Source organism: Dryas octopetala, chromosome 7 (assembly GCF_963921425.1).
Source record: "Dryas octopetala chromosome 7, drDryOcto1.1, whole genome shotgun sequence".
In the NCBI taxonomy this organism is placed as follows: Eukaryota; Viridiplantae; Streptophyta; class Magnoliopsida; order Rosales; family Rosaceae; genus Dryas; species Dryas octopetala.
The window spans coordinates 6,352,634-6,377,674 of NC_141372.1; the positions used below are offsets into that span (position 1 = coordinate 6,352,634).

At 36.8% G+C, this 25,041-nt stretch overlaps 2 protein-coding genes and 1 pseudogene across 3 annotated transcripts; 1 reads left to right on the plus strand and 2 right to left on the minus strand.

Annotated features, from left to right (window-relative positions):
- The first annotated feature begins 4,822 nt into the window (after positions 1 to 4,822).
- On the plus strand, positions 4,823 to 6,151 carry LOC147279033 (molybdate transporter 1 pseudogene; annotated as a pseudogene).
- A 964-nt stretch (positions 6,152 to 7,115) lies between these two features.
- LOC147279034 (uncharacterized) lies at positions 7,116 to 13,735 on the minus strand. 2 transcript variants are annotated; one of them, XM_086251849.1, is made up of 14 exons: positions 13,605 to 13,735; positions 13,296 to 13,411; positions 12,841 to 12,902; positions 12,588 to 12,675; positions 12,431 to 12,492; positions 12,257 to 12,353; positions 11,554 to 12,021; positions 9,703 to 10,317; positions 9,361 to 9,525; positions 9,173 to 9,280; positions 8,981 to 9,070; positions 8,712 to 8,766; positions 8,469 to 8,514; positions 7,116 to 7,624 (listed from the first exon to the last, which is right to left on the minus strand). In XM_086251849.1, the coding sequence occupies exons 2-14, from the start codon at positions 13,389 to 13,391 to the stop codon at positions 7,474 to 7,476; spliced, it is 2,103 nt and encodes a 700-aa protein (XP_086107975.1). In that variant the 5' UTR covers positions 13,392 to 13,411; positions 13,605 to 13,735; the 3' UTR covers positions 7,116 to 7,473. The 2 variants fall into 2 exon arrangements, with proteins under 2 accessions (XP_086107975.1, XP_086107974.1); XM_086251848.1 differs by having other exon boundaries at positions 8,601 to 8,766.
- Positions 13,736 to 15,223: 1,488 nt separating this feature from the next.
- On the minus strand, positions 15,224 to 22,078 carry LOC147279035 (Enhancer of polycomb-like transcription factor protein). The gene is made up of 5 exons (XM_086250772.1): positions 21,858 to 22,078; positions 19,151 to 21,700; positions 17,192 to 18,964; positions 16,263 to 16,518; positions 15,224 to 16,148 (listed from the first exon to the last, which is right to left on the minus strand). Exons 2-5 carry the CDS (start codon positions 21,614 to 21,616, stop codon positions 15,580 to 15,582), a joined length of 5,064 nt encoding a protein of 1,687 aa, XP_086106898.1. The 5' UTR covers positions 21,617 to 21,700; positions 21,858 to 22,078; the 3' UTR covers positions 15,224 to 15,579.
- Between the last annotated feature and the right edge of the window lie 2,963 nt (positions 22,079 to 25,041).

The window sequence follows — 25,041 nt, forward strand, 5'->3', positions numbered from 1 at the left end:
TTCAAAGAGTTGTTGCCTATCTTTCTACTGGTCTTACATTTTCTTTTGTTTATTTACCTCTTCAGCTGTGCCCATGAATGTTGCTAATGAAAGGTACATTGTAAGCTGGCCTTGCTTGCCAGTATGGCCCTCCTCTTAGAATGAAAGAGTTTGGGTCAAACACACAAGCTCAAGTTTTGACCTTAAGCTGGACTTTCATACACAGATTTATGCTATATGGATCATATACTTTGTTGATCAGTGTTATTTATATAGGTGGGTCCCACTTTATTAGAGAGGTAATCCGGAAGGTGATTAGTAAATGTGACACTTGCACTTTTTGATGCACAATGATGGAATGAATCAGCAGCTGCATTTACCAACCTCTAGCACTGTATATGTATAAGTTCCATGGGCGGATCCAGGGTGGGGTCAATGGGGTCAATTGACCCCATAAACCCATAAATCTCCCCTATAAAGAAAATCTTGACCCCATGGCTGCTGCTTGAAGACTTGAAGTTGCAGGGGCAAAAATGGTGGAAGACTGAAAGATGTTTATGAAAATGTATGAAAGAGGCAAAGAGAAAAATAACAACACGTGACTAGCAGCTGAGATTTTTTTTTTTTTTTTAATTTAGAGAATTTCCAAAATGATGTCGTTTTGGCCGTTAAAAAAAATTAAGGACTTATATCTTCACTATTCAGACAATACAATCCCTTGTTGCATTTGGAGAAAGAACAGAGTCCTAGGCCCCTAACTCAAAAGGCTAACCCAAACCCACTTCGCCTCTGGTCTCAACCACCCAAACCCCATTCGACTCTCACCCAAACAGGCAAACCTAATTCGACTTCTCACCCCCGCCGTTGACTCCCGCACTCGACTTGAATCTTGACCCCATAAAGAATAATTCCTAGATCCGCCACTGTGTATAACTTATGATTTCCTTCACTGTATGAATTAGTCTTGTTGGTTTCACCAAATGCGCCTCCACAATAGCAGCAAGATATGAATAAATATAGAGAAAGAAGAACTCAATGCGCCGAGGCATATTCTTCAATCTATGCTTAATAATCTGCATCAATTAAGATTTAAGACAAATTAACCCATTTTACTTGATTTTATTCCCTTAATTAAGTTCAAGATTTTGAATGGTTAATCTTCCACTAAAAAGTTAAAAAGACAAAAAGAAAACAGAGAGCAAGCCTGTGAATAAACAGTTAAGCAGAATCATATAATAATGTTGCTGACTAACCTATAAATGTAATTATGAGCCATTTATCACCTCAGATGTCAATTTTATGCAGCATCACAAATTTTATATTAAGGCTTCTGTTGTTCTTTGGACCAGAGGAAGAAAAAGGGTCTACATTCTAAGCACTTGCAAATGTTGCTACTTCTGTGGACCATTATTTATAGCTGTGATTCTCTAATAATATTATTACCACCACAATAACTAACCATCATACACAATGTATGTGTGTGTTTTCCCAGCACAGTTGTGCACCAAAAATATGTTTTAATTAATAAAATATTGCCTCAAAGATGCCCCTAGTAGTAGTAGCTTGCTTGTTTACAAGTTAAAATTCTAAGTCTTTTAGCATGTTCATTAATTCTTCAACCAAATTGCCTTATAATTGCATAGCATGTAGAAACAGCTGGTTCCAAACCCTAATGCAAAAAGGAGTTAGAGAGCCCTACATGCAAAAATCTGGTAGCAAACAATATAATAATTATATGTCAGAGAAGCATGCCCAAACTTTCTCTGTCTTTATATTATTTAATCAATGAAAGTTTCAGATTCTACTCCTCCTCATGAGGTGCCAGCTATATGGTTGCAAATTTGCAATTAAGTAACTCATATAGAGGCAAGAGCCTAATGGAAAATTACAAAACCTTGTCTACAAAGGAACAATTAAGTAGACAAATTAACACCAATGGGAAATCTATACTGATTCTCTTTCTTGTCCACAGTCATAGATATGGAAGAGATGGCTACCCATCTCATTCAAATGACTCATTTCTATTGTCTTTTAACTAGAATGAAGCCATGATTCTTTGAAAAAATGTATGGAAACAATAGAAATTGGGGTGAGTTCAGATCTTTTGTTGATTTTTTTGTACTGATATTATGCTTTTGTGAAAAAAATGGAGAGCTTTCATTTAATTATTTTTTCAACATTGGTCCTAAATGTTAAATCCTAAATTGAAAATATATGCAGCTATTAGGTAACCTAATTAGAAGGACCATATAATTACTCACAATACACTCAAGTTTGATCCCTCCTCCTTCAAATAAAAAAAAAAACTAAAAATAAATACTTATCTCCAAATTTAAATTTTTAAACGAAATCATTTTGTAAACAGGCATAAGAATTAATGACTTGGAATCATCACAACATCAGTAGATGTAAGCTTGCAAAAAGCTCATAATTATAGAATAAGTGCGTTGGTAGAGGCTTTTACAATACATATATCATATATCCCCTCTCTTTTAAATAAAGAGGATGCCCTGCTTATACACTAGGCTGTGAATAAATTCTAGCTACTATTATTGTTCATATGGAGTTATGGACCATGTCTCATCGTGCATGCACAGTATTTTTTGACTTTCTTAAATTCCTAACGGGATTCTTTCTTTTTCTTTTGACTTTTTTACCCAAATAGCACCTGAACTATAGGGGGTGTGCTCAAATACCACCAAACTTTTTTTCTTGCCAATTTACCACCTGAAATTATTAATATGTGCTAATTTGCCACCTAACATCCATTTTTCTGTTAAATCATCAAAAAATTTCCCAAACTTCACATTTTACCCTTGAATACAATAAAAAAATATTATTATTTTAAAAACTTTTTTTAAAATATAATTAGAAAAAAAATTAAAAACTAAAAAAATAGAAAATGGAAATACCCTTTTTTTTAGGGGGTTTAATTAGATTTTTTTTTTAATATTTAAAATGCTTTTTTTATATAAATGACGAAAATACCCTTGAAATAAACAGAAAAATTAACTAAAATGACGGTAGGTGGTAAATTGGCCAATATGTGAAAGTTCAGGTGGTAAATTGGCAAGAAAAAAAGTTTGGGTGGTATTTAAGCACACCCTTTATAGTTCAGGTGGTATTTGAGTAAAAAAGCCTTTTCTTTTTATGTAGCAAAAGTTTTTTGATGGGACGTTTATTGATGAAAACTAATTAGTCCATGAACGAACAGTATATATATATTTTTTTTTCTAGTACAGTAAAAACATTGATGTATGAGTATGACTAATTAACAATATTATTTAGATTATCATCAATGATAATTTTTTTTTTGGCCAGGATCATCAATGATAATTATTAAATGTTGTAAAGTGATAGTGATGGGTTTCATCACTTTTAATTCACCAATTCATGCTAATTATTTATAGGTATGTACTTATGTCTTCCTTTTTTTTTTTTTTTTTGCCATAATTTTATTTTTTGTATTGATATGTCTTCAATACACACAAAAAAAAAAAAAGTATTAATATGTCTTCCTAATTGAATGGAAGTAACCTTTGGTATTCTTAGAGAGAGTGTTGATCTTTTTTATTTCTTTAGCTGACTGTAAATGAAGATGGTGGAGAATGTGCTGTAACTGCTCAATTGCTACACAGTCAATTCCTTATTTAAGTAAGAAATAAGGACATAATTTATCCACCTTTCACTTTTCTCTAATTTTTTTTTTGTTTTAAAACTTATCTCTTTTGTTTCATTTTCTTGGGAAAAAAAATGGGGTGTTTTGTTTAAAATTAATTGAGGTTGCTCCTAATTAACGTATCAAATGAATAATAGATTTTTAAAATTTTTAATGTTTCTTTATGATAATGACTCCTGCTTGGTTGCTTGCACGATTAACCAATACAGAGTCATTGAATGGTTCACTTGAGGCGTAGATAGAATTTGATGTCATTTTCTTGGTTATCTTTTCTAAAAAGAGTTAAAAAGACATACAAGTTGGCCAGCCAAAATTTTTGGTCACCAATAACGATGGGTCAAATTCCATTCTATTTTATTATGGAGGAAAAGCATTCTTTAATATGGTTTTTTTCTTCTTGGCCAAAAAAAAAATATGGTTTTTTCTTGAATTAATATGATTTTTATAGTCTGTCAATTCAATTTAAACACTAATTAGAAAGTAAACCCACATGAACATCTTTGAAACTTCGGTCACCATAATGATTATAGGGTCTAGGCGTACGTGCATCTGAATTTTATTTGAAACCCATGAGGATCTTAATTTATTAATGGTTGATATAGGGTTGTCCACTTGATATAATAATGCCATTCTTTTTTCTTTTTTTTTTTGGCCATGAATGCCATTCTAAATAACAAAGAAACACTACTTCACCAATATTATATCATGAAAATAATAAAGGCAAACAGCCCAAATTCTAATTTTTAAATTTCTCAATTGATGTGTGGCTTATAGCCTTAGTGGTAAAATATGCGATGTGACTCATATTTCCCAATGAAGATAGTAGGGCATTTAGATATGTGAATGAATTGAGTTGGAGAGAATTAGTCCATGTCACCAAGTCCATTGCCAAAGGAGAGTCAAACGACTCGTCAATTAGAAAAAGGACATTTTATTTTTACCTCATTCCTATATAAACCACAACACACTATATTCTAATTTTTAAGTGAACACACCAAAACACTAATGGAGCCCAAAACCCACCACATGCTCCAGATCCCACATCAACCCAAACCCATTGAAACATCATCCGATCAGGCCACCCATGACACACCCATCTCCACTTTTCAATCCAATTTCATACACAAAGTGAGAACCAATTTGACCATAAGCTCCAAATGGACAGAATTAAATGGAGCAATGGGGGACTTAGGCACATATATACCTATAGTTTTGGCCTTGGCTTTAGCTAAGGACCTTAATCTTGGTACAACATTGATTTTCACAGGGGTCTACAACATTGTTGGTGGTGCCATATATGGTGTCCCAATGCCAGTCCAGCCCATGAAGTCCATTGTGGCGGCGGCATTGGCCAACGGGCCAGATTTTGGGGTCCCAGAGATCATGGCCGCCGGAATTTGTACCGGGACTATTATGTTAATTTTGGGTGTCACAGGTTTAATGCAGGTGGTGTACAAATTAGTCCCACTTTCTGTTGTTAATGGGATTCAGCTTGCACAGGGCTTGTCATTTGCATTGAGTGCAGTGAATTACATACAAAAAGTGCAGGATTTTCCCAAGGCAAAGTCTAGGGAGGCCAGGCAGTGGCTTGGTTTTGATGGGTTGGTGTTGGCCATTTTATGTGCTTGTTTTGTGGTTGTTGTTGATGGTGCAGGTGGTGCTCATCAACAACAACACAAAAGTGATCAAAAAACTGAGACTAGCAGTGGAGACCAAATTATTAGGCTTAGTTACAAGAGAAAAATGAGCAACATGATGGCCTTGCTTCCCACAGCATTTTTGATATTCTTGTTGGGTGTGATCTTGGCATTTGTAAGGAGGCCTGAGGTGGTGAAAGACATTGCTTTCGGGCCGTCGTCTATTCGGGTTGTGAAGCTGTCCAGGCATGCTTGGAAGGAAGGGTTTATAAAGGGCACAATCCCTCAGCTTCCATTGACAATACTGAACTCAGTGATTGCTGTGTGCAAATTGTCATCTGACCTTTTCCCAGAAAAGGGCTTCTCAGCCACACTGCTTGCTGTGACTGTTGGGCTGATGAATGTGGTGGGGTGTTGGTTTGGGGCTATGCCATGTTGCCATGGGGCTGGTGGGCTTGCTGGGCACTACAGGTTTGGTGGGAGGAGTGGTGGATGCGTGGCCCTTTTGGGTGCAGCCAAGTTGGTGTTGGGCTTGGCTTTGGGGACCTCTTTGGTCACAATTTTGAACCAATTCCCAGTTGGGTTTTTGGGGGTCATGCTCTTCTTTGCTGGGATTGAACTTGCCATGGTTTCCAAGAACATGAAATCTGTGGAGGACTCGTTTGTTGTGCTCATTTGCACTGTGGTTTCTCTTGTGGGATCAGACACAGTACTTGGGTTTGTGTGTGGGATTGTTGTGCACTTGCTTCTTAGGCTAAGAAGCTATATGAGTAAGGATGGTGTTGCACTGGTGTGGGACAAAACGACATCGAAGCAGAGTGTTTCAATCGAATCATCTGAAGGGCCTGTTGAGTAAAATTCAGAACGGCATTTTGTGGTGGTATTGTCTATCCCCCAGCCTCCCCCTATAGCACATGCAGCATGCAGAGAAACACAGTTTGTCTGTGATAGAATGTGTTTACTTTCCATCTTGCTTGTAATTTTAGCTTGTTCAAGCCTCTCTTCAATTGTGTTGCCTTTATAATGGCTTGAAGAGTATTTATCTATTATAATGGTTTTTTTTTGTTTGGATTCGAATCCTCTATTGATATCTTTTGTGTTGATCTTATACTATTCAAATCGATGTTGTTTTAAACTTACATAATTTTTTTAATTTCCACTTTATACCTTTTGAAAATAAAAGAAAAACAAGAGAAACTGTAGTCAGTGCTAATTGTTTACAAATAATGTCCATTCGTGACATCTTATGGTAATAATAACCCATTCGTCACTCAAGAAGTCAAATAAACACTTCACCAATGTTTGAATTTCAATGGCCACTTCGTGTGGAAATTGAGTAAAATATATGTTAGCTTGAGACATCTTGTTACTTATTCCATAACATGGCATCAAATTTATGATTTTTTTATTGCATAAGGTCCTGTGGGGGAAACCCTAATTCATCATTCCCTTTTTCTTTGTTGATTTGGAAGATGCATGTGAGAGGGTGTTAACTTGATATATGACTCATCCCCTAACAGTTTAAACTCTTGGGATAAAATCGTTATCTAACAATATACTACATGGCGACCACCTAAATTCTATTCTAACTATATGATGAGAAAAATGAAGGTGCATAAAGTTCTTAGTTCAATAGATGTCTGGTTATAACCGACACTATATGTTGATTCCCAACCAAATCTCTTAATAGTACAAACTCAAAACATGATGACGAGACTCCTAACCTCACCCAAAAAATATAGCTTATGTTAAAAGTCATAAACAATATAATGATGTCATGCATTTTGTTTCTATCATTGTTTTTTTAATTACAAGACAGCATTTCCAATTTCGAATACACAAAGGCCCCATTTGTTTCGCGGGAATGAGACTTCAAAATGGGTAATGGGATTCTAATCCTATGCAATATTAGAGAACCTTGGTCATAGAGGAACTATAGTAATGGTCCTATAGTTTAAAAAAGAGTGTACTGCTCTATGGTGACAAGATGTTTACAAGAGAGTAGTAGAGTACCTTGATCTTGGAAAGTTAGCTTGGACCCCAATGAAACTGTAGGATGTGATATTATACAAAGTAGTATCTGTATTACTAATTAGTAATTACACTTGATCGTTGACCAGAAAGCATGCAGACTTCTTCTTCCTGAAAATGTTAGGAAAGGAAGAAAGAAGCTTTCATCTATCCAAATGGGTTTCCTCTCATTGAAGAAAAAGTATCTGAGTTGCTGCGTGCTGAGTATCTCATACTTGGTTTCTGAAATGGTTGCTGAGTTGTGGTTAAGGAGCCAAAAATAGCTTCGTCCCTGCTAAAGTCTCCTACTCCTTGTGGTCTGCAGTGATGATAGTGGCCAAAAAATTAAGAAATTAATTGTCAGCTAGAATGGCTCATAACATGCACATTAATCCATCCAAGCATCTACATATACAACAGAGAGAGAGAGAGAGAGAGAGAGAGAGAGAGAGAGAGAGACAGAGAGAGAGAGAGAGTATTCAAAGGCTTAAGAAATGTATTCATTTTTGTAGGTTAGGCCCCAACGTGATATTTACATGACACTTAAATGTCAGGTTTTAGAAAACATGTAGTTTTCATGTAAACAAGTGGTGTGAATGAAATAGCATGCTCTGCTAAATATGTTGGAAAAGGCTTTTACTACAGTAACCACAAATATGCCAGTAGGTGTGGGAGGTCCAGGGGTGGCAATGGCCACCTTCAGTTATTAAGTTCCATGTCATTTTCCTTTGTGGTACCCCCAAGATAATTGATGTATTTTCGACTTCGATAAATTTCCTGTGGCCCCTCAAGAATTTGCTTTCTACTCTTTCGCTGCATTAGGAGGGCACCCTTCCTTTCGAAAGGTATTACCATCGATATATATGGACCTTGTTTTATTCCACACATTTCAACTTTCTCAATTGTCTTTTCCTCCCTTTTGGTACACATAAAAGATTCAGAAAATTAGAATTTCAAAACATTGCATGCTGCTCTATTTCAACAGGCATAAACTCCAAACCTCTGTGGTCAATTGGAAACCAACCAAAGTCTTTAGTTAACAAGTAGTGTTCTGTATATGTCAAGCATAAGAACCTGGTCTGTGATGTTTCATAAATATTTGAGCAGGACTTATGCCCAGATAATATGGTACAAAAAAAAGGTAGCCAAGAACAATAAAGTACCTTAAAGATTGCTCATTATTATGTAATTGCTGCCCCATGTATGCTCCTGAGATGATTATATAAGACATAAACAAAACTAGAAGCCAAGAAAGGAAAGTTGACAAGAAATAGATGATAACAAAATGAATTTACTAGGATCGAAAGCAGTGGCGAAGGAAGTTGACTGTGAAGGCATCATGGACTCATTAGTTGGAGTTTGAGGTGCCTTGAATTGTGCGGGAAGGCTGGAAGTATGTATCAAACCTGGAGGTACTGCCCCACTATGCAGAGCTCCTTGGAATGATGACATGGAAGGAAACTACAACAAAAATAATACAGAATTTGAAGGTTAAAACTAAATTTCTTAGCTTTGATTGAAACTTCTGCTTCTTTAGAAGAAAAGGAAATACAAAGGAAAAGTGTGGAAAATCAACAAAAAAGAGCATAAAATTTAAAAACTTTGTAAGAAAAAAAAGGAAGAACAGAGTAAAAATAATCCCAATACAAGATATCAGTTTGAATGTTGTGCATACATGTGTGGAATGTACTACGCTTTTTTCTGCATCAGTTTGAAGATCAAACGGGTTTGTTGGTTTTTCTGAACCCGGAAATGCAGGAACAGGCTGTTTATGAAAACAACATATCAATAACCTGCATATATTAATTCTTAAACAATATTTTAAGGCAGAGCATATCAGCTTGATTATTTTTTATCCATTATATACCGTTGCGTGAGGATAATACTGCATGTTGAATCCCATTCCATGAGGTGGAGCAGTGTGCCAACCTGAACCTTGTGCAGGGATTGATGAGTAGCTCGTAGTGAAAAGGTCCTGCAGAGAATTTAATTTGTGATAACCACCAGAAAAATTTTATGAAATAATATAAGGAACAACATAAGACAATTACATACCGCTGGAAGTTCCTCTCTCATACTATATTTTGTTTCCACAGGAAGAGATTGGGGTCCAGCTCCACTGCTGGCATCTTCAGCTGGCTTGAACACAGATTGAGATGGTTTTTCAGCCGAAATACCGAAAGATCCTTGTGTGTTTGGTGCCAGTGACGAAGTCTTTGGCTGTAGATGTACATGAAGCAACAGGGAATAAACTAGATAAGAGAAAGGGAAACTAATAACTTTGAAAATATTAAAACAGCACTATTGACATTTACGAATTTCAGAAAACTTCATAATCAGCAATTGCAAAACTGACTTTTCAAGATTTAACAAGGAGAAAGCGACATTTTATCTTACCTCACCATTTGAAGCTCCAACTGGTGTAATGGCATGTTGTGAAGTAGAACTGCTATCTGCAGCAAAGGATAGAGAATACTGATCTTGCTGCATACTTGGTAAGTGCTGCCCATCAGTAACTTTTACAGTGATGTCAACACCACTAGAAGGTAGAGCCAGCAAAGGACCTGCATTACAAGGATGTGCTGGCACAGTGGTACTAGTTGCTGTAGGTGTAGAAGCACTAACGCCATCAAGTAATGTTGGCATCTGCTCTACAGGTGAAGGTGGGGCAACACCATCTGCAGGCGTGTTGTTTGTACACACAGTTGAGGGAGCCTCGTCATTGCGTGGTGCCTCAGATGCATTAATTGCAGGTACAGATGAAGGAACTGACCATTCAAATAGCAAAGACTCCAAAGTGTCTGGTTTTGGAACCTGAGATGCGTTCTCCATTGTAGATGATTCAAACGAGGCCCAGTTGCTATCATTATTGGGTGGAGGTGTTTGCTGCGATTGTGGATTTTCTGCAGTATGTGCAGGCTCAGGATCAGTATTAAAATCAATCAAGCTTTCTACATTTCCTATTTTATGTTCTGCTGCATTCCCAACACTGCCACTGGTAGATTTGATTTTCTGCAGAGAAAACCACAAACTATAAATACATATTTTTCTTGAGAACTTCATTTATAAAAACAGTAGGCTTCCTATTTTACATTCTAATATTCCTCCACTACTCCACACCATTAAAGAGCACAATACGTGGAATTAACAAACATAAATTGGGAGATTGTAGTTGCAGAGATTTGAATTTAGGACATCATGTTTTGATCCTGTTAGAATATAACATATTTGTTTTTATTTTAATATAAAATAATTCTTGACTCACACACTAGGAGCTTAAACTTTTGGATTGGATACTGCAATATGGTATCATAGTCACCAAGTGTAGTGTAGGTCACCTTAACAAGGTCTACACATAGAACCCCAAATCAACGAAAAGAGGGCACACTTTTCCATGTGTATGACCACCCAAAAGAGGGGTCCATGTGATGGGGAATGATGAGCACTAGTCCATATTGGTTGGAATAAGTGTCTATTGTCTAATAAAGGTATATACCTATTGAGTCTCTCCACTTAAAAACTTAAGCTTTTTAAAATTTAAAGTAGTGGTAAACCAGAAAACTTTATCATGGTATTAGAGTAAGAGATACTAAGTTTGAATCCTTGTAGTTGCAACCTCTCAATAGGCCCACATGTGAGGGGTATTAGAATATACCTAATTGCCAGACCACACCCTAACAGCTTAAGCCTTTTGCAACAATAGTAAAACAACAAAAATTTATCATAATATATATTGAAGTACTCAACCAGAAAGCTTAAGTTGTTAGGAATATGTGAACCAGAAATTATTATATTCTAACAAACATAATTCAAGCTAAAAACAAAAGAAAAAAAGAGGAACTGAACGTCACCAAAAATCCTTGCAGAGACATGACATTTTGACATGTGTTTGTACGAAAGTAGCTAATTCTAACAGAAGTTTACGGTCATACTGGTATTATGTTTCTCAGGAGACATATAGAGTAGGGAGCGCTCATTAGGGTAAAAGAGCATTAGGGTCTTTACATCATTTCACCACTGAAAATTACATCCACATAAGAAAAAATTCTATAGGTGAGGACACCTTATCTGACTCCTCAAGGGACAAAATAAAAAAGAAAACAAAACTTGTCTTAAAAATGCTAAAGGGGAATAAGAACACACATAAAAATAATAATGGGTCTCAATAAGGAAAAGTACATCACAAACACATCAAAAGAAACACCTATACTCAAAATGAAGATCCATCATAATGTAGCAGTTACCCACCTGGTTATGAGCAGAACCACCAGCATCCTTCTGATTTGCCATAGAAATTTCACCAACCTGTAAAGGAAGCACATTCTCCCCTAGTATTTCTTTAAAGGGAGGTACAACAGGGGAATGGGACCTATCCATCTTCTTCTTCTTGTCAGGTGACCTGCTTTGGGACTTGTAGGATCCACTGCTTTGGGACTTGGATTCTGCAGTTAAGGATCTACTGCGTCCGAGTCTCTCCTCCCGAATCCTGTTATCAACAACCTCAAAACGGAGAGGAACTCTCTTGAAACCACCATTTCTTTCATTTTCTTGAGAATATCGAGGACTTCTTCTTTCATCGTAATAATATCTTAAATTTCTGTCAGCGCCTCTTCCACCAGGACTAGATCCTTGAATAGAATACCTGTCCTCATCATGGGAGCTCCTAGATCCACCAAGATATGCACCAAGCTTCCTGTTTTCAGTGGACTCCTCACTCTGTATAAAATGAACAAGATTCTTTAACACAAGAAAGCAGCTTTAACTGGAAGCACCCAACAGAACTCACAAACATCCCATCATCACAAAATTAAAAGGAGGTCCATATTTGTTCTTGCTGTTGTTGATATTGCATGCAAATCGGGAATGGCCAATCTCTCAGCATGACAAAACTAATATAATATGAAATAGAAATATATTAAATGGGAAAACATGAAATAAATGTATAGCTCACCAATCGCAGCTTTGGGAGCCTGTTGACATTCCTCTCACCAGTGTATTTTCTATCACAGTAGACATGCTTGATAAAATCCCTGAGTCTTTGAATATTACTGGAGGAAAGTATGTGAATCAGAAGACAATCCTATATGAATGACCCCATATTAATAGCAGAGAGATGCTTAATCACCTGCCATCAGGGTAAGAATGGTATTGAGGATCCCATTCTTTAAAATAAATTTGTCTTGCTCGCTGTAAATGAAAATTTTAGTCAGGAAATGAACAAAATATACATACATAGTGGATGAGAAAGAACAATAGTGAGACCAATGAGTATGCAAGCTCACCTCATTTCCCCCTGCCTGAAGAGCACTAACTTCTTCTGCAGTAAATTTAGCCATTGACACTGATTTTACTCGGTGAGTGAACTCCCGACTGGAAGATCGAAAATCTTAATTGGTCAGCAACGATAAAATACAAAATAAAAATGATGCCATGCAGAACTTATGCGCATCACATCCATCACAAAAAATAGGACAACTACAGAAAGAAAGAGCATCATGGAGAGGTAGTGGGTGTAAATCAGATATCAATACTTACTGTACTCCACTACAATTTGTACAAACAAATGTAAAGAATGTTGTGCAAACATACTGTGGTCCCTGCATAAAGAATCCAAGTTTAGAATAATGCTGACCCTAGTATCATTTGTTTGTAATAGAAAAGGTACAAAACTATACTTTCCACCAAAAGAAACTTAATTTTTTCACAAAACCATATGTATTTCTTATCTTTCCACAAGTAGGTTCTCATATATCTTCCTAAGCACAGTGCCACTGAAAATGGAATAAAGCAATCTAACACATAAGCATGCATTTACGGATTGAAATATTAATTTGCAGAAAATAACAAATATTGGGTTTTGCTGCTATCCCTTATATAGAGCTGAATACGAGGAACCATTGTTGATGTCTGTGTTTTAACTTGTATGTGAAGCCATACAACAATGAACACACCAAAGAGATAGGAAAATGGCTAAAGAAGAAATGCGGTACCAAACTATTGCAATTGATGCATCTTTTGTTCTCGGGAAGTTTCAAAAGACCACGAATTATTCTTTCAATTTTCTCATCTTCCTTCAACCGATTCATTTCTTCCAAAATTATGAAACCTGAACAAAAAAGGAATGGAGAAGTGATTTTTGCAGCAACCAACCCAACCGCTAAGCTTAACAAAAACCATGTTTAATTCCAATCACCATCCATATCCGATCCAAATGAATCAAACAAAAGTAAACAAGGCAACCTTTACTCTTTCCACAAGTTTCTCACTAAGCAAACAGAAAATTACGGGAGAAAACCAACCTTATTACAGAACCAGTGTAGATTATATCGATGTCCGCATTGAGAAGAGTGCAAAGGAGAAACCATAGAAATTGGCAGCCGAGAGAGAGAAAATGAAGATAAAAACGGTGCAGAGAATCGATCGTAGATTTGGAGTCGAACATTTGTGCGAGAAAGTCGGTTAGAGAGAGAGGGAGGCGGGAAAGAGGTGAAAGGGAGGGAGGGAAAGTTGCCGATTATAACGGTAATGTGACCGTTTAATAGCCGTTTTAGTAACAACAAAAACCTCCACTCCTTAATTGGATGATCAATTATCTTCAATTTTTCTCTTTTTTTTTTTTTTTTTTTTTTTTTTTTTTTTTTCTAAGGGGTTCACTCCGAATATGTACAATGGAGAAGGATTCATGGTACTATATTTTTGACACAAGTTTTTAATGGGGCCCATTTTATACAGAAATTTCAACGATTCGAAATATCTATTTTTTAGGTTTCCATTAAAGGATCATCCTTACAAAAAATTTGATAAATCGAAAACCATTTACCTATAAAGATTAAATAGTCAACATTTCAGGTGTTTATTTTGTTGACAATTTAATTTTTGTAGGTAAATGGTTTTTAATTTATCCAATTTTTTACATGGATAATCATTTAATAGAGACCTAAAAAATAAATAGTTCAGATCGTTGAAATCCTATATGAAATAGGCCCTATTAAAAACTTGTGTTAAAATTTGTGTCAAAAATATGTTGTCATGAATCTGACCCCATGTCCAGTTACTCTTTTTTTTTCCCTAACTGAACTTATATTACCTACTCAAGAAACTCAAGTTTAGAAATATGTGGTTATTGGGACTTTTGGCCTTTCATAATTTTGCATGTTGATTTCCCTTCACAATCTAGACCTTGCAGCCCTTCTCATGCTTACCTTGTAGTTCGTACGAGACTACCGAGTATAGAAACCCAAGTTTTTGAATCTAAGATTCATTAACCGTAGAGTATGGGTATCGAGACCTCGGCCTTCCATCCTTTTGAAATCTCCCATCCTTGCGAGTTACGGACCATGTGTTTGATGAAATGTTTTAAAAAGGCATATAGTTTCTTACACCTTCCATCCTTTGAAATCTCTCATCCTTAAAGAGTTAGAGACAATGTGTTCGATGAAATGCTATAAAGAGACATATAGTTTCTTACAACGCAACCAGCACGTGTCTGCCACTGGTAATGGGTGTGCCTCGGATGTATCAGGGTAGACAAGACACGACTTCTGGACCATTGTAGACCGCCATAATGCATTTGAAGATCATGATCATGCATGGAACAACAAAATGGAATGGAATAATATATATATCCATACATACGTATAAGTTTTTACAATTGGCATCTAATCGTTTGCAAATTGAATGGTTGATGAAGCAATACTTGTTTGCATGCATGCATGCATCGTTAATGTCAAATGGTGTATTTCATGAGCTGTTGAATTGAGTGTCACGTATTTTCACTAAGTATGATTGTATCGAGTAAAGCTAGCGTTTAACAGGAAAGAGTCATTCCTTTTTCCAAGTGGTGTATTATTTGGGCAAACTGCTCCTTCAATACTGAACACTTCAAAGTGTGAGGTTAAGGGGGGAAAAGAAGAAAGAAAAAATGAACAGATCTGTACAATGAGATTGATTGGAAGCCAAAATTTCATACACCCCTAACCTGCAGGATCAGTACAACAAACAATTGCACTGAACTGAGAAGACAGACCTCAAGCTGGTAAAAAATCTCGCAAGTAGAAGAATCGGGAAGTCAGGCAGCGTCGGAGCAATAATTTCTTCCCCACTCTTACTGTTCACGGCTCTCATGTTAGAATTTCCCTATGTGTAAAAAAAAAGCCACCACTATTGACAAAGTAGAACCAGATCGATTCTATCAAAAACATTTGTCTGCAGAACAGCGAGCTGAAAGGGATTGGCGAATTTTCATTCTGTCATCTCACATTTAAATGTGTTGCTCTACCCATCACTGCTGGAGTCCTCCGAAGAAGCTTTCATCACTTCTGCAGTCGTTAGAGCAACCACGGCCTTGTGAATTGCCAGATCTGCTCTGTAAAACAATCTCTGAGCTTTTTCTCTCTTAAGTTTAGCAATAGTGTGTGCATGCTGAGCGGCACCAGATGCATCATGCAGCCTGAACTCGTCAAAATCAGAACCATCTATCTGTCCCATTCCGTGTCTTCGAGACCCATCTTGTTGATAATACCGCTGGCTTTGCCACTCAGGGAAATCCGCATTCCATCGATGAACTCCATTTCTGTTTTGTACCACTCTATGACTGTATGGAGAGACCATCTGGGACTCAACAGGAGATACAATTGTCCCATATTTCTTTGATTTGCTTCTGTGAAATCTGTGGAGATGATTCCTCTCAACCCCATCATTGCTCATCAAGATGCTAGCTGCATCCCTTGGTGAAAATACCCTAGGTGATGTTTGAGACAATGGGGAGTCATCTAAAGATTCATAGTTATGGCCTGAATATACAACTTTTTCATCACCGAAAGCAAACCCATTTGATCTCCTTCCTGAGGGAAGAAATAAAACCCAATAAAGAAAGATACTTGCAAATGAAATTAGTCAACAATTGCATTTGGGAAAAGATAACAATTCAAGTATTAAATAAGGGTAAAGAAAGTTACCAATAGCATGGAAACCATCCTGATCCCCTAACATGGCGTTGCTATGTCCAGAAATTGAACATTTCTTCTGTGACCGTTGCTTTGATCCCTTATTGGGAACTTCCAGGCCCCGTGGTTTCAGACAAAAAGCAAACATTGGTGGCTTCTCAACTGGTGCATCTTTCTCATGACATCCATTGGGGAGGGTTCCACTGATTTTGATCATAGCTTGCTCCCACTCTCTCACTTGTTGTTGAAACCTTTCCCATGCTGGTGGCTGAAAAACAAATTTGAAATTTATGTTATGCACTCAGATGAACAACAAACAAAAAGACAGAAGATATAAAATACCACCTTTACAAGATCCAAAGTTTCAAACTTACAAGAATTATGGTAACGGAAAATCGGTGGTCTGATATTTGCAATAAAAAAACTGACTTAAAGATGTTAAGCAAGAATTTGATCTGATGAGCGTCAAATCTTCCTTAAACAGGCTTATATGCATGATGAATAAATTTTACAGATAAATAAATTAGTGAGGAAACCAGGCGGGAGTGAAGCTGGGTGTGCAAAGAAGCAAATCCATGGGAAGAGGAAGGGAGGGAGTGAGGAAGGGGGAGGGATAGGGAGAGGGAGAGAGAGAGAGAGAGAGAGAGAGAGAGAGAGAGAGAGAGAGAGAGAGAGAGAGAGAGAGGGTCCATTCTCAAGCATAGAAGAAAACTTTGTACATAATACAGACAGGAGATGAGGAAAGAAACTACATAATGTATACCAAAGAAAGTACAAACAGAAATGATCAGCAGAACCAAGTACTTTGATAAACTGAGCACAATTCTACCTGGGGAATGGCGTGCTACCCTAACTACCTTGCATTATAGTATCACAAAAGTTGTGATCCTACACCAAAAAGGTGAAGATATTGCACATAATAAACAAGATTCAGAAAGTACCTGGAGATGCCGGATCAAAGGCATTCCATTCCTCAGCCTTTTCTGCCGCCAGTGCTCGTAAATGGGTTTAATCACATCCATGGGCCCAACTACAGCCATGAGCTCTTCTATTTCTTCAGATGTGAACTGATCACACTGTTGAGCATATGCAGCCTTCTCAAACATGTCCATTGTCTTCTCAAACATCTCCTCATAGATCTCTAATGAGCTACTGTTGTCAACTTCTGAAGAATTTTGGAACTTAGAAATCCACTGCTCATCATCACTATCCATGTCATACAAGACACGAGATGGATCCAAAGCCATCTCAACATCTGTTTTTATCTGCCGGAAATACTTGATAGAACTGCGAAGAAATGATATTTCTGTTCCATTCTCATCACTTTCTTCTATTAAGTGGACACCAGGGATAGGAATGTTTTTAACTGAAGCAGAACGGACGTTCCGATTGTAACACTCTTCATGCATCTCCTTGAAAAGTGCCCACTGGCTCCTATCTGGAAACTCCAAGATCCAATCCTTTCCTCCTTTCCACATCATAGCATGAGTGTAGCGGTTTGTTGACCCGGGCTGCAAAAATTGATGTGCCTTGTAAGAATACTTTGTAGTCCCTGAAAGTTTTACAGCAAGCTTCCACTCTTTGTGATCAAAAAGCTCTAATACAACATGTGCCCCGTATTCCCTCCACCCTCTGTCACTGACAGTGATTAACACATTTGCATCACACGATAACATCTCCAGTTTTCTTTGGGAACCTCTGGAAATGTCAGACGACCTCTTCTCATTAGCCCTCCTAATTCGTTTATGAGGAAGCCCTTTTTGACGGTTTCTTTGCTTCGAGCTGAAATCAAAACCTTCATAAGGCAACATATATGAGACCTGAGTTCGGGGCTTCTTCGGTCCATTGCCAAAACCATTATGGAAAAGGTCACCCTTTCCATCTGACCAACCATGTGAGAGGCATCCAAATGATGATGAACTATTTCTATTTCGGTGCCCTGTACTTCTGGGAGCAGTGGGGTTGGGGCTGGAGAAAATGCTACCACTCGTATTCCAGGAAAAATCTGCAGGCTGGGGAGCACTTTGTAAGTCCCCATCCACAGGCTTCTCAAATCGGTCAAAAGATGGAATTTCAACAGTAAGACCATTCGAAAAAGTATGGGAACCAGTATCAGATTTGTCCCTGCCAACCAAAGGCCTTGATAATAAAGCACATTGATCCGACTCAGGATGATGGCTTTGCCACGCCTTCAACTGGACAATGGCATCAGTTCCAGTCTTTCCAGGGACCTCAGTACCAATGGAGGTTCCAGGAACCTCAAGAGCACCATTTTGGTAATGGTGAGATGACTTTATCAAACCTCCATCACTGTGTACAGAAAGAGCGGTTTCTGGTTCTGGTTTAGCACAGGACCCGTCTGAAGTAGCGTCATTTGATGTTGCCTTCAAATTGTTCTCAAGAGTATTTTCTGAACCTCTGTTGGGAAGGTCCTCAAAACTAGAGCAGTCAACTGCCAACACACTGCCAGAGTTTCTTATATGCTCCATTGAATCATGGTCCCGAAAGCAGAAATTAGTAACACAATGTTCCATAAGCAGCTTAAGGTGCAAACTAAGGAAGAAAGTAGGTGCAGCAGTAAAAGATAAGGCGAGTGGAGGAAGTTTCCTGAGAAGTTCATCAGAATGAGAAGCAGAATGACTGATATTTACAAATGTAGATTCCCTGGAACTACCCATGAAGTTGATACCCTGCCTGGACCTCCTCCGTGTACCCTGGTTGGTGGCAAAATCATAGAAGTGAATACCTTCATAATACAAATACATCGAAGCACAATAAATAATATTTTGATGTCTATATCTAGAAGCTAAGTTATCTACAAATGGGGGAAGGCAAAAAAAAAAAATCCAGTTTAAACACAAAACCATCTTCAGCATATGTAGAGAACATAAAACAAATACCTTGACAGAGGGCAGCCCACAAAGAGACATAAAAGGTGACTGATTTGTTCCATTTTGAAGTGCCTGAATACTATCATAGGTGCATTCAGACAGAGGCAGTTTCTTGGTGAGCAAACAATGCCTCCTAAGTTTAGAGTCTAGGTACATCCACTTTGAATTCTTCACTTGAGTGAAGTTATAGAATGCAAACACAAGTTGCTTTCGAAGATGCTGAAAACAGGAGAATTTGAACCTGATTGAAGTTACGGGTAACTGGAAATCAATACACTTACCCTGTTCATTAGGGTGATGAAATAATGCAAGAACAAGAAAAACAAAGGCCACAGCCTGCTTCAAGCAACCTTCAAACAAGAGAAACCTCAGTCCAACTACATTATCAATAAAAAGCATCTCCAAATGAACCTTTGGCCATGCGTTCACCACCGTACCATACTGAAGCAGCATTGCAGCATGAAACAACAGATACCTCTCTACTCCAAAAGAATCAATAATAACTGAATGCACTGGAAGGCCTAATTTAAATGTAACTTTCCCTGAATCTATCAGTGGAAGAGTTAATTTTAGCAACCCATCATCATTAACAGACCACAACGGCCCATTCAGATCCAACCTTCCCACAAAATCATCTGGCTCTTCCAAATCTTCAATCTCCTTATCAGGGGAAAAAGAAGTAATAGAACCAAGTCCACTCATGGAGGCATGATTCTGCTTGGATGTGTGAGACAATTCAGAGCCAATCTTGCGAAACCGCCTCCGAAAATAAACAATAGGCCTTTTGCCATCTTTGGAGCACATGGTGCCTTCTGAGGCAGGCTTCTTCTCTTGCCTCGCAACATCAGATGATCTACCAGAATGACGAGATATTTTATTTTTATCCCTTTTAAAGGAACCATCACCAAAACACCCACGTACAGAGACTGCTTTGTCAGACAATGGTGACAATAGTGGCACAAAATTTGAAGATAGACCAGATGTTTTCTGCTTCTTCACAGAACAGGAAGGAGACTTGATCCGACTGGTAGATCGTGCCAACCATGAAATAATGGGTTCAGAGTCCATATAGCTGCCTATGCAACTATCGTCCTCTGAAGTCAAGTCTCTCTTTTTTTTTTCTTTTCTGGGTTTCAGGTTTCCTTTTCTCTCATCAGAACTTCTATTTCGCATCACTGCTTTTTTCCGTTCTGCCTTACCAGGAACTTCACTAGGAAGTAGCAAGAGCTTGAACCTCTCATGTTGAAGGTCAATCCATTCTTCATCACGGTCATCATATTTAACATGATGAAGTTTTTTTTCCTCGTCATAGTCATTCACAAGGCCATAGTACCAACTTTGGTCCAAAGGCCAGAACACCTTGATTCTCCTGTTCAATACCCAGTAAACATCCAAGTCGCCAAAGAAAACTTCATAGAAGTGGCGCCTTTTCCTCGAATGTCCCTTTTCTTTGTGCTCTTTCCTCGGCCTCAATACTCTGCCAAAATTATCAACTGATGGAGATTCAGATCCAGAAACCGACTTTGACCTATGACTATCAAAATCCTGGCCAGAAGATAACAGAAAAGACAATCCATTCTCAGATTGCAATGCAGAAGCCTTATTGTTTGAAGAAAACCCAGTACAGCTTGGATCAAACCTTGATGAAAGCATCCTTGCTGCATTCTCTTCAAGATTCTCCTCTTCATCTTCTTGTGAATCATGGCACTTTTTAGCAGAACTATCGACCAAAGGCTCAGCTTCCTTTGCAGCACTTTCACTATCAGTTGCCAAATCCTTCCTTTTTCTACGATTCCTCCGTGACTTTTTCAAAGATGAATCGCCATTGCTTACAATTGGATGACTTGCATGAACATCTTCTTCCTTAGCATGTGGAGCTGAATTCAACTCACTATTTATATTTTCTTTTAAATCATCAAGACCTTTCTTTCGTTTAACCTTCCAGGACTCAGCTTGAGTACCCAAATCTTCACCATTTAACTTAGCTACCTGATGATTCTGATCAACAAGACCCACTTTACCGGCAGACTGGTCTGGCAGCTTCAAGACCTGACCACCTTCAAATTTCTTTCGCCTCACAAAACCCCGTTTACGCCTCGGGATTTTAAAAACATTATTCTCCAAACTAAGTGATGAAACCCCATTAAACCCACTACTGCTATCCAATTTCTGACTTGACCCAGATTTTAACGCCTCTGGATCATGTGAACCAGAATTCAACCCACTATGGTACACTTTCTCTAAACTCTTTTTGCTACTAGTATTAACATTCTTCAAACTACTGAGAGACACCTCTTTCCTACTCTTCTTCTTCTTTTCTCTGTTCTCGTCACCATCCTCTGCACTACCTTTTCTCTTCAAACTCTTGTTTTGGGCCTCTTTTGTAATCTTAGATTTATACAAACTCTTAAGATCCAAAGATCTCGATTTCTTATGAATTTCAGCGCCATGTGAGTTTTCTACTCTATTTTCCATCAACAATCCCTCAATCCAAACACCCAAACCGAGAAACCCCAATTTTCACATTCCATCATACATGCCCCTACGCATTTTTCAGATCTGTTACACCGAAACAAGCCAAAAATCACAAAAAATCCCTCAAATAAAACCCAAAAACCAAGCGATCACACCTATTCCCCACGCATTCAGATCATTTCCCCAAAATTGGAAAGAAATTAATCAAAAATTAAAATGAATAACACTAACACATGCGTACCTTTAACTGAAATAGGACGAATCATCGGTTCCTCGAACGAATCCTGGCGATCACAAACACGAAGCATGAATTAGGGTTCGAATCCAGGCCTCCTGATTTGAAACCCTAATTTAATTCCCCAATTTTCGAATTTAATTTTCGATAATTGTGGAATTTCCCCTTTTTTTTACCGTAAGAGACGGGCAGAGAGCTAGGGTTTCTTTCGGTTCTGCGAGAGTAAGGGTTTTGATCGAAAATAACAAAAAAAACGAAAACAAATTGGAAAATGGACGAATCCTTTGGATAATGCCACGTGGCAATATCTGGGATGTTCGATTGGGAAGTCGAGGTGGGAATTCAATTCCCGTGGTTCAATTTGTACCATAGTCGGCTAGTCATTAACAATTTCGTGTCGAAGAAGGTGAGGATGGACGGTCATATTTCGTACCCAAAAAAAATGTACGGCTCAGATTTGATATTTGTTTTCGGATGTGTGCGAGAGTGAGAGTTAAGTAAAATGATTTTGAGAATTCGTAATTAACGAAAAGAGACGTTTTAAGGCTTAAAACTCTCGACCTCATTATAGTTGAAATATCCAAAATGCCATTTGGCGATTTTTGCCTTTGAGTATGAGGCGCCATAAAGGAAATACACAGAGCCACTCGCTAAGCTCTCTTGTTGTTTTCAAACTCGCTCATGAAGAACGCCACGTGGCTCGTAATGAGCTTACTCAGAGAACTGAAAGGAGAACTAAGAGAAGCGCGTGTACATAACACACCAGCGGGCAGTTGTAGCAGCGCGGGTAAGGTAGTAACCGAACCTAGTGACGTGGTCAAAGGAAACGACAAAAGTAAAGTAAGCTACTGCCGGGTGGGCAGCAGGAGATTTTTGTATGCATCCTCGTCTCAAATTCTCAAAAGAGGTTGGTGAATTTTATATTCTATAAAAGGTGTGTAATACGAAATTTTTAAAACTAGTCAAATTTGAATTAATGAAAGACTTTCTTAGTCAAGAGAAATGCTATTAACTTTATCTAATCTACCATTTTTCATTGATTTTCTTTTTTATTATTCTCATTTTGTAAAATAAATATGATCAAAATCATTCAATTTTTATAACATTTTATGAATATCATCTCTATAAAAAATTAATTACATCAAACATCATTTACTTATGTAATTATAATCAAATAAACAGACAATTTTGGTAACAATTTGATTCACTGTATATTTATTTGATAACAATTATATGACCAAACGAATTTTGATTTAATTGATTTTTTACATAAATAATCTTTAAAAAATTATCTAAAAAATAAACGGTTTCGATCATAAAAAATACACTATAAAATAATAATAATAAAATAAAAAATCGGTGAAGAAAGTATATTGAAGAAAATAGATAACATTCTCCTTTAGTCAATATTTTCAAGTTTTAGAACTCTAACTCTAAAGTTGTACTCAATATCTTTTTGAGTAGTGCACTTGAATCTCCCTTGGACACTACCCAATATGCCCCGAAAGCTACTTGAGGTTCAAGCACTAGCTACTTGAAAGTATTTGAGCACTTCTTGAACGTTAAACATCTAGAAAAATGATTAAAAGCCTTTAATGAAAAAAAAAAAGAAAAAAGATTATTACAGTAATATCTCAACCAAAAATGATTATGAGAGTTACGGAAACCAAAAAAGGTTATAACTAAAATATGCAATTGGGTATGAGGGTAATCAATGTACCAAAGAAAATGATTCATCATCTTAATCAATGTACCAAATAAAATGATGGAAATTGCTTATTGCCCTAACTACTTCTTCTCAATTTTTGTTTATCAACTTGGGTGATATCAATTTATTTAATAGGGTTTATATTTTGTTTTTAGTTTTTATTATTTTGTTTATGGTCTAACATATGAATGTTATATAAATTGAAAAATAATAGTTGAGAAAAATAGTTAAGGGGAATATCATCTTCCTAAATGATTGATCATTTAATTAATGTATTAAACAAAATGATTTATCGCCATAAGGTTTGGTGAGTTAAGGAGGTTCAAACCTAGTATTTTTATCATCACCTCACTCATCACAAGCCACTCAAGTTAGGTTCATTAACTATAAATAATTAATTATTTTTGTATACCATACAATATGGCATTGAGATTTGAGGGATCTCTGCCGAACCTTACAATGGGAGGCAAGAAACTTTAGCAAATAACTAGATATGTAGCTTTGAGGAATCAAAATCCATACCATATGATCCTAACCACTCGACTAAAAGTCGTTTGTGAGTTGTGACTATAAACAATGAATTATTACGTCCAATATTATAGAAAGTATCTCTATTCGTCAATAAGCATATATGAGATATCATATATATCCTTACTATTTAAAAGATAATAATAATAGCTTTTAGTAAATATAATATGACAAGGGTAAATTAAAATTACTTCACTTTTTTTGTTCTCGTTTGCTTTGCAAATTTGAGACTTATAAATGAGTATGAGATCTCATTTCCATAAAAATGAGGTTTGCAAATGTGCGAGTGAACGGTTTTACCATTTTCATACAAGGAATGCATTCATTATTTCATTGTGACTTATCAGGATTGAATTACTCCAATATAAATTGAAAATACCATTTTTATCATTCAAGTATGAACCTTTTTAATATAATAAATAAGAGTATTATTTGAATATTGAATACATTTTTATTACAACTTAGGAAATAATAGAATGATTATAAAAGTTACTATTTAAAATATAATAGCAATGTCTCAATCTGCTGCAATAGGAGATCATTTTTAGTGAACAAATGTACAACATATTAATAACCAAATTACACTAATAAGTTTTTTTTTTTTTTTGCCAAATACACTAATCGGTTAAAATGAGATTTTAAAGTAATAATGTCCTTACCTTAATGGTGCGTTTGGATGAAGTAGTTTGAAATTACTAAGGAATTCACAAATGATGGAATTTAAAACGATGTGATTTAAAATTCTAGAATATGTAAATTCTCTTGTTTGTATAACATGTAAACATAATGAAGTTTAAATACAGAATTTATGGTAATTTTAATTTTTGATGCATCAATTCAAAAGAGTGATGGTAATGGTGGCAACAATAAAAATGATGTTTATGGTGAGTTGACCATATTGGTAGGGGTCATGGCCCACAAGCGGTGGGAGAAATGGTGGCGGCTAAAATTGGG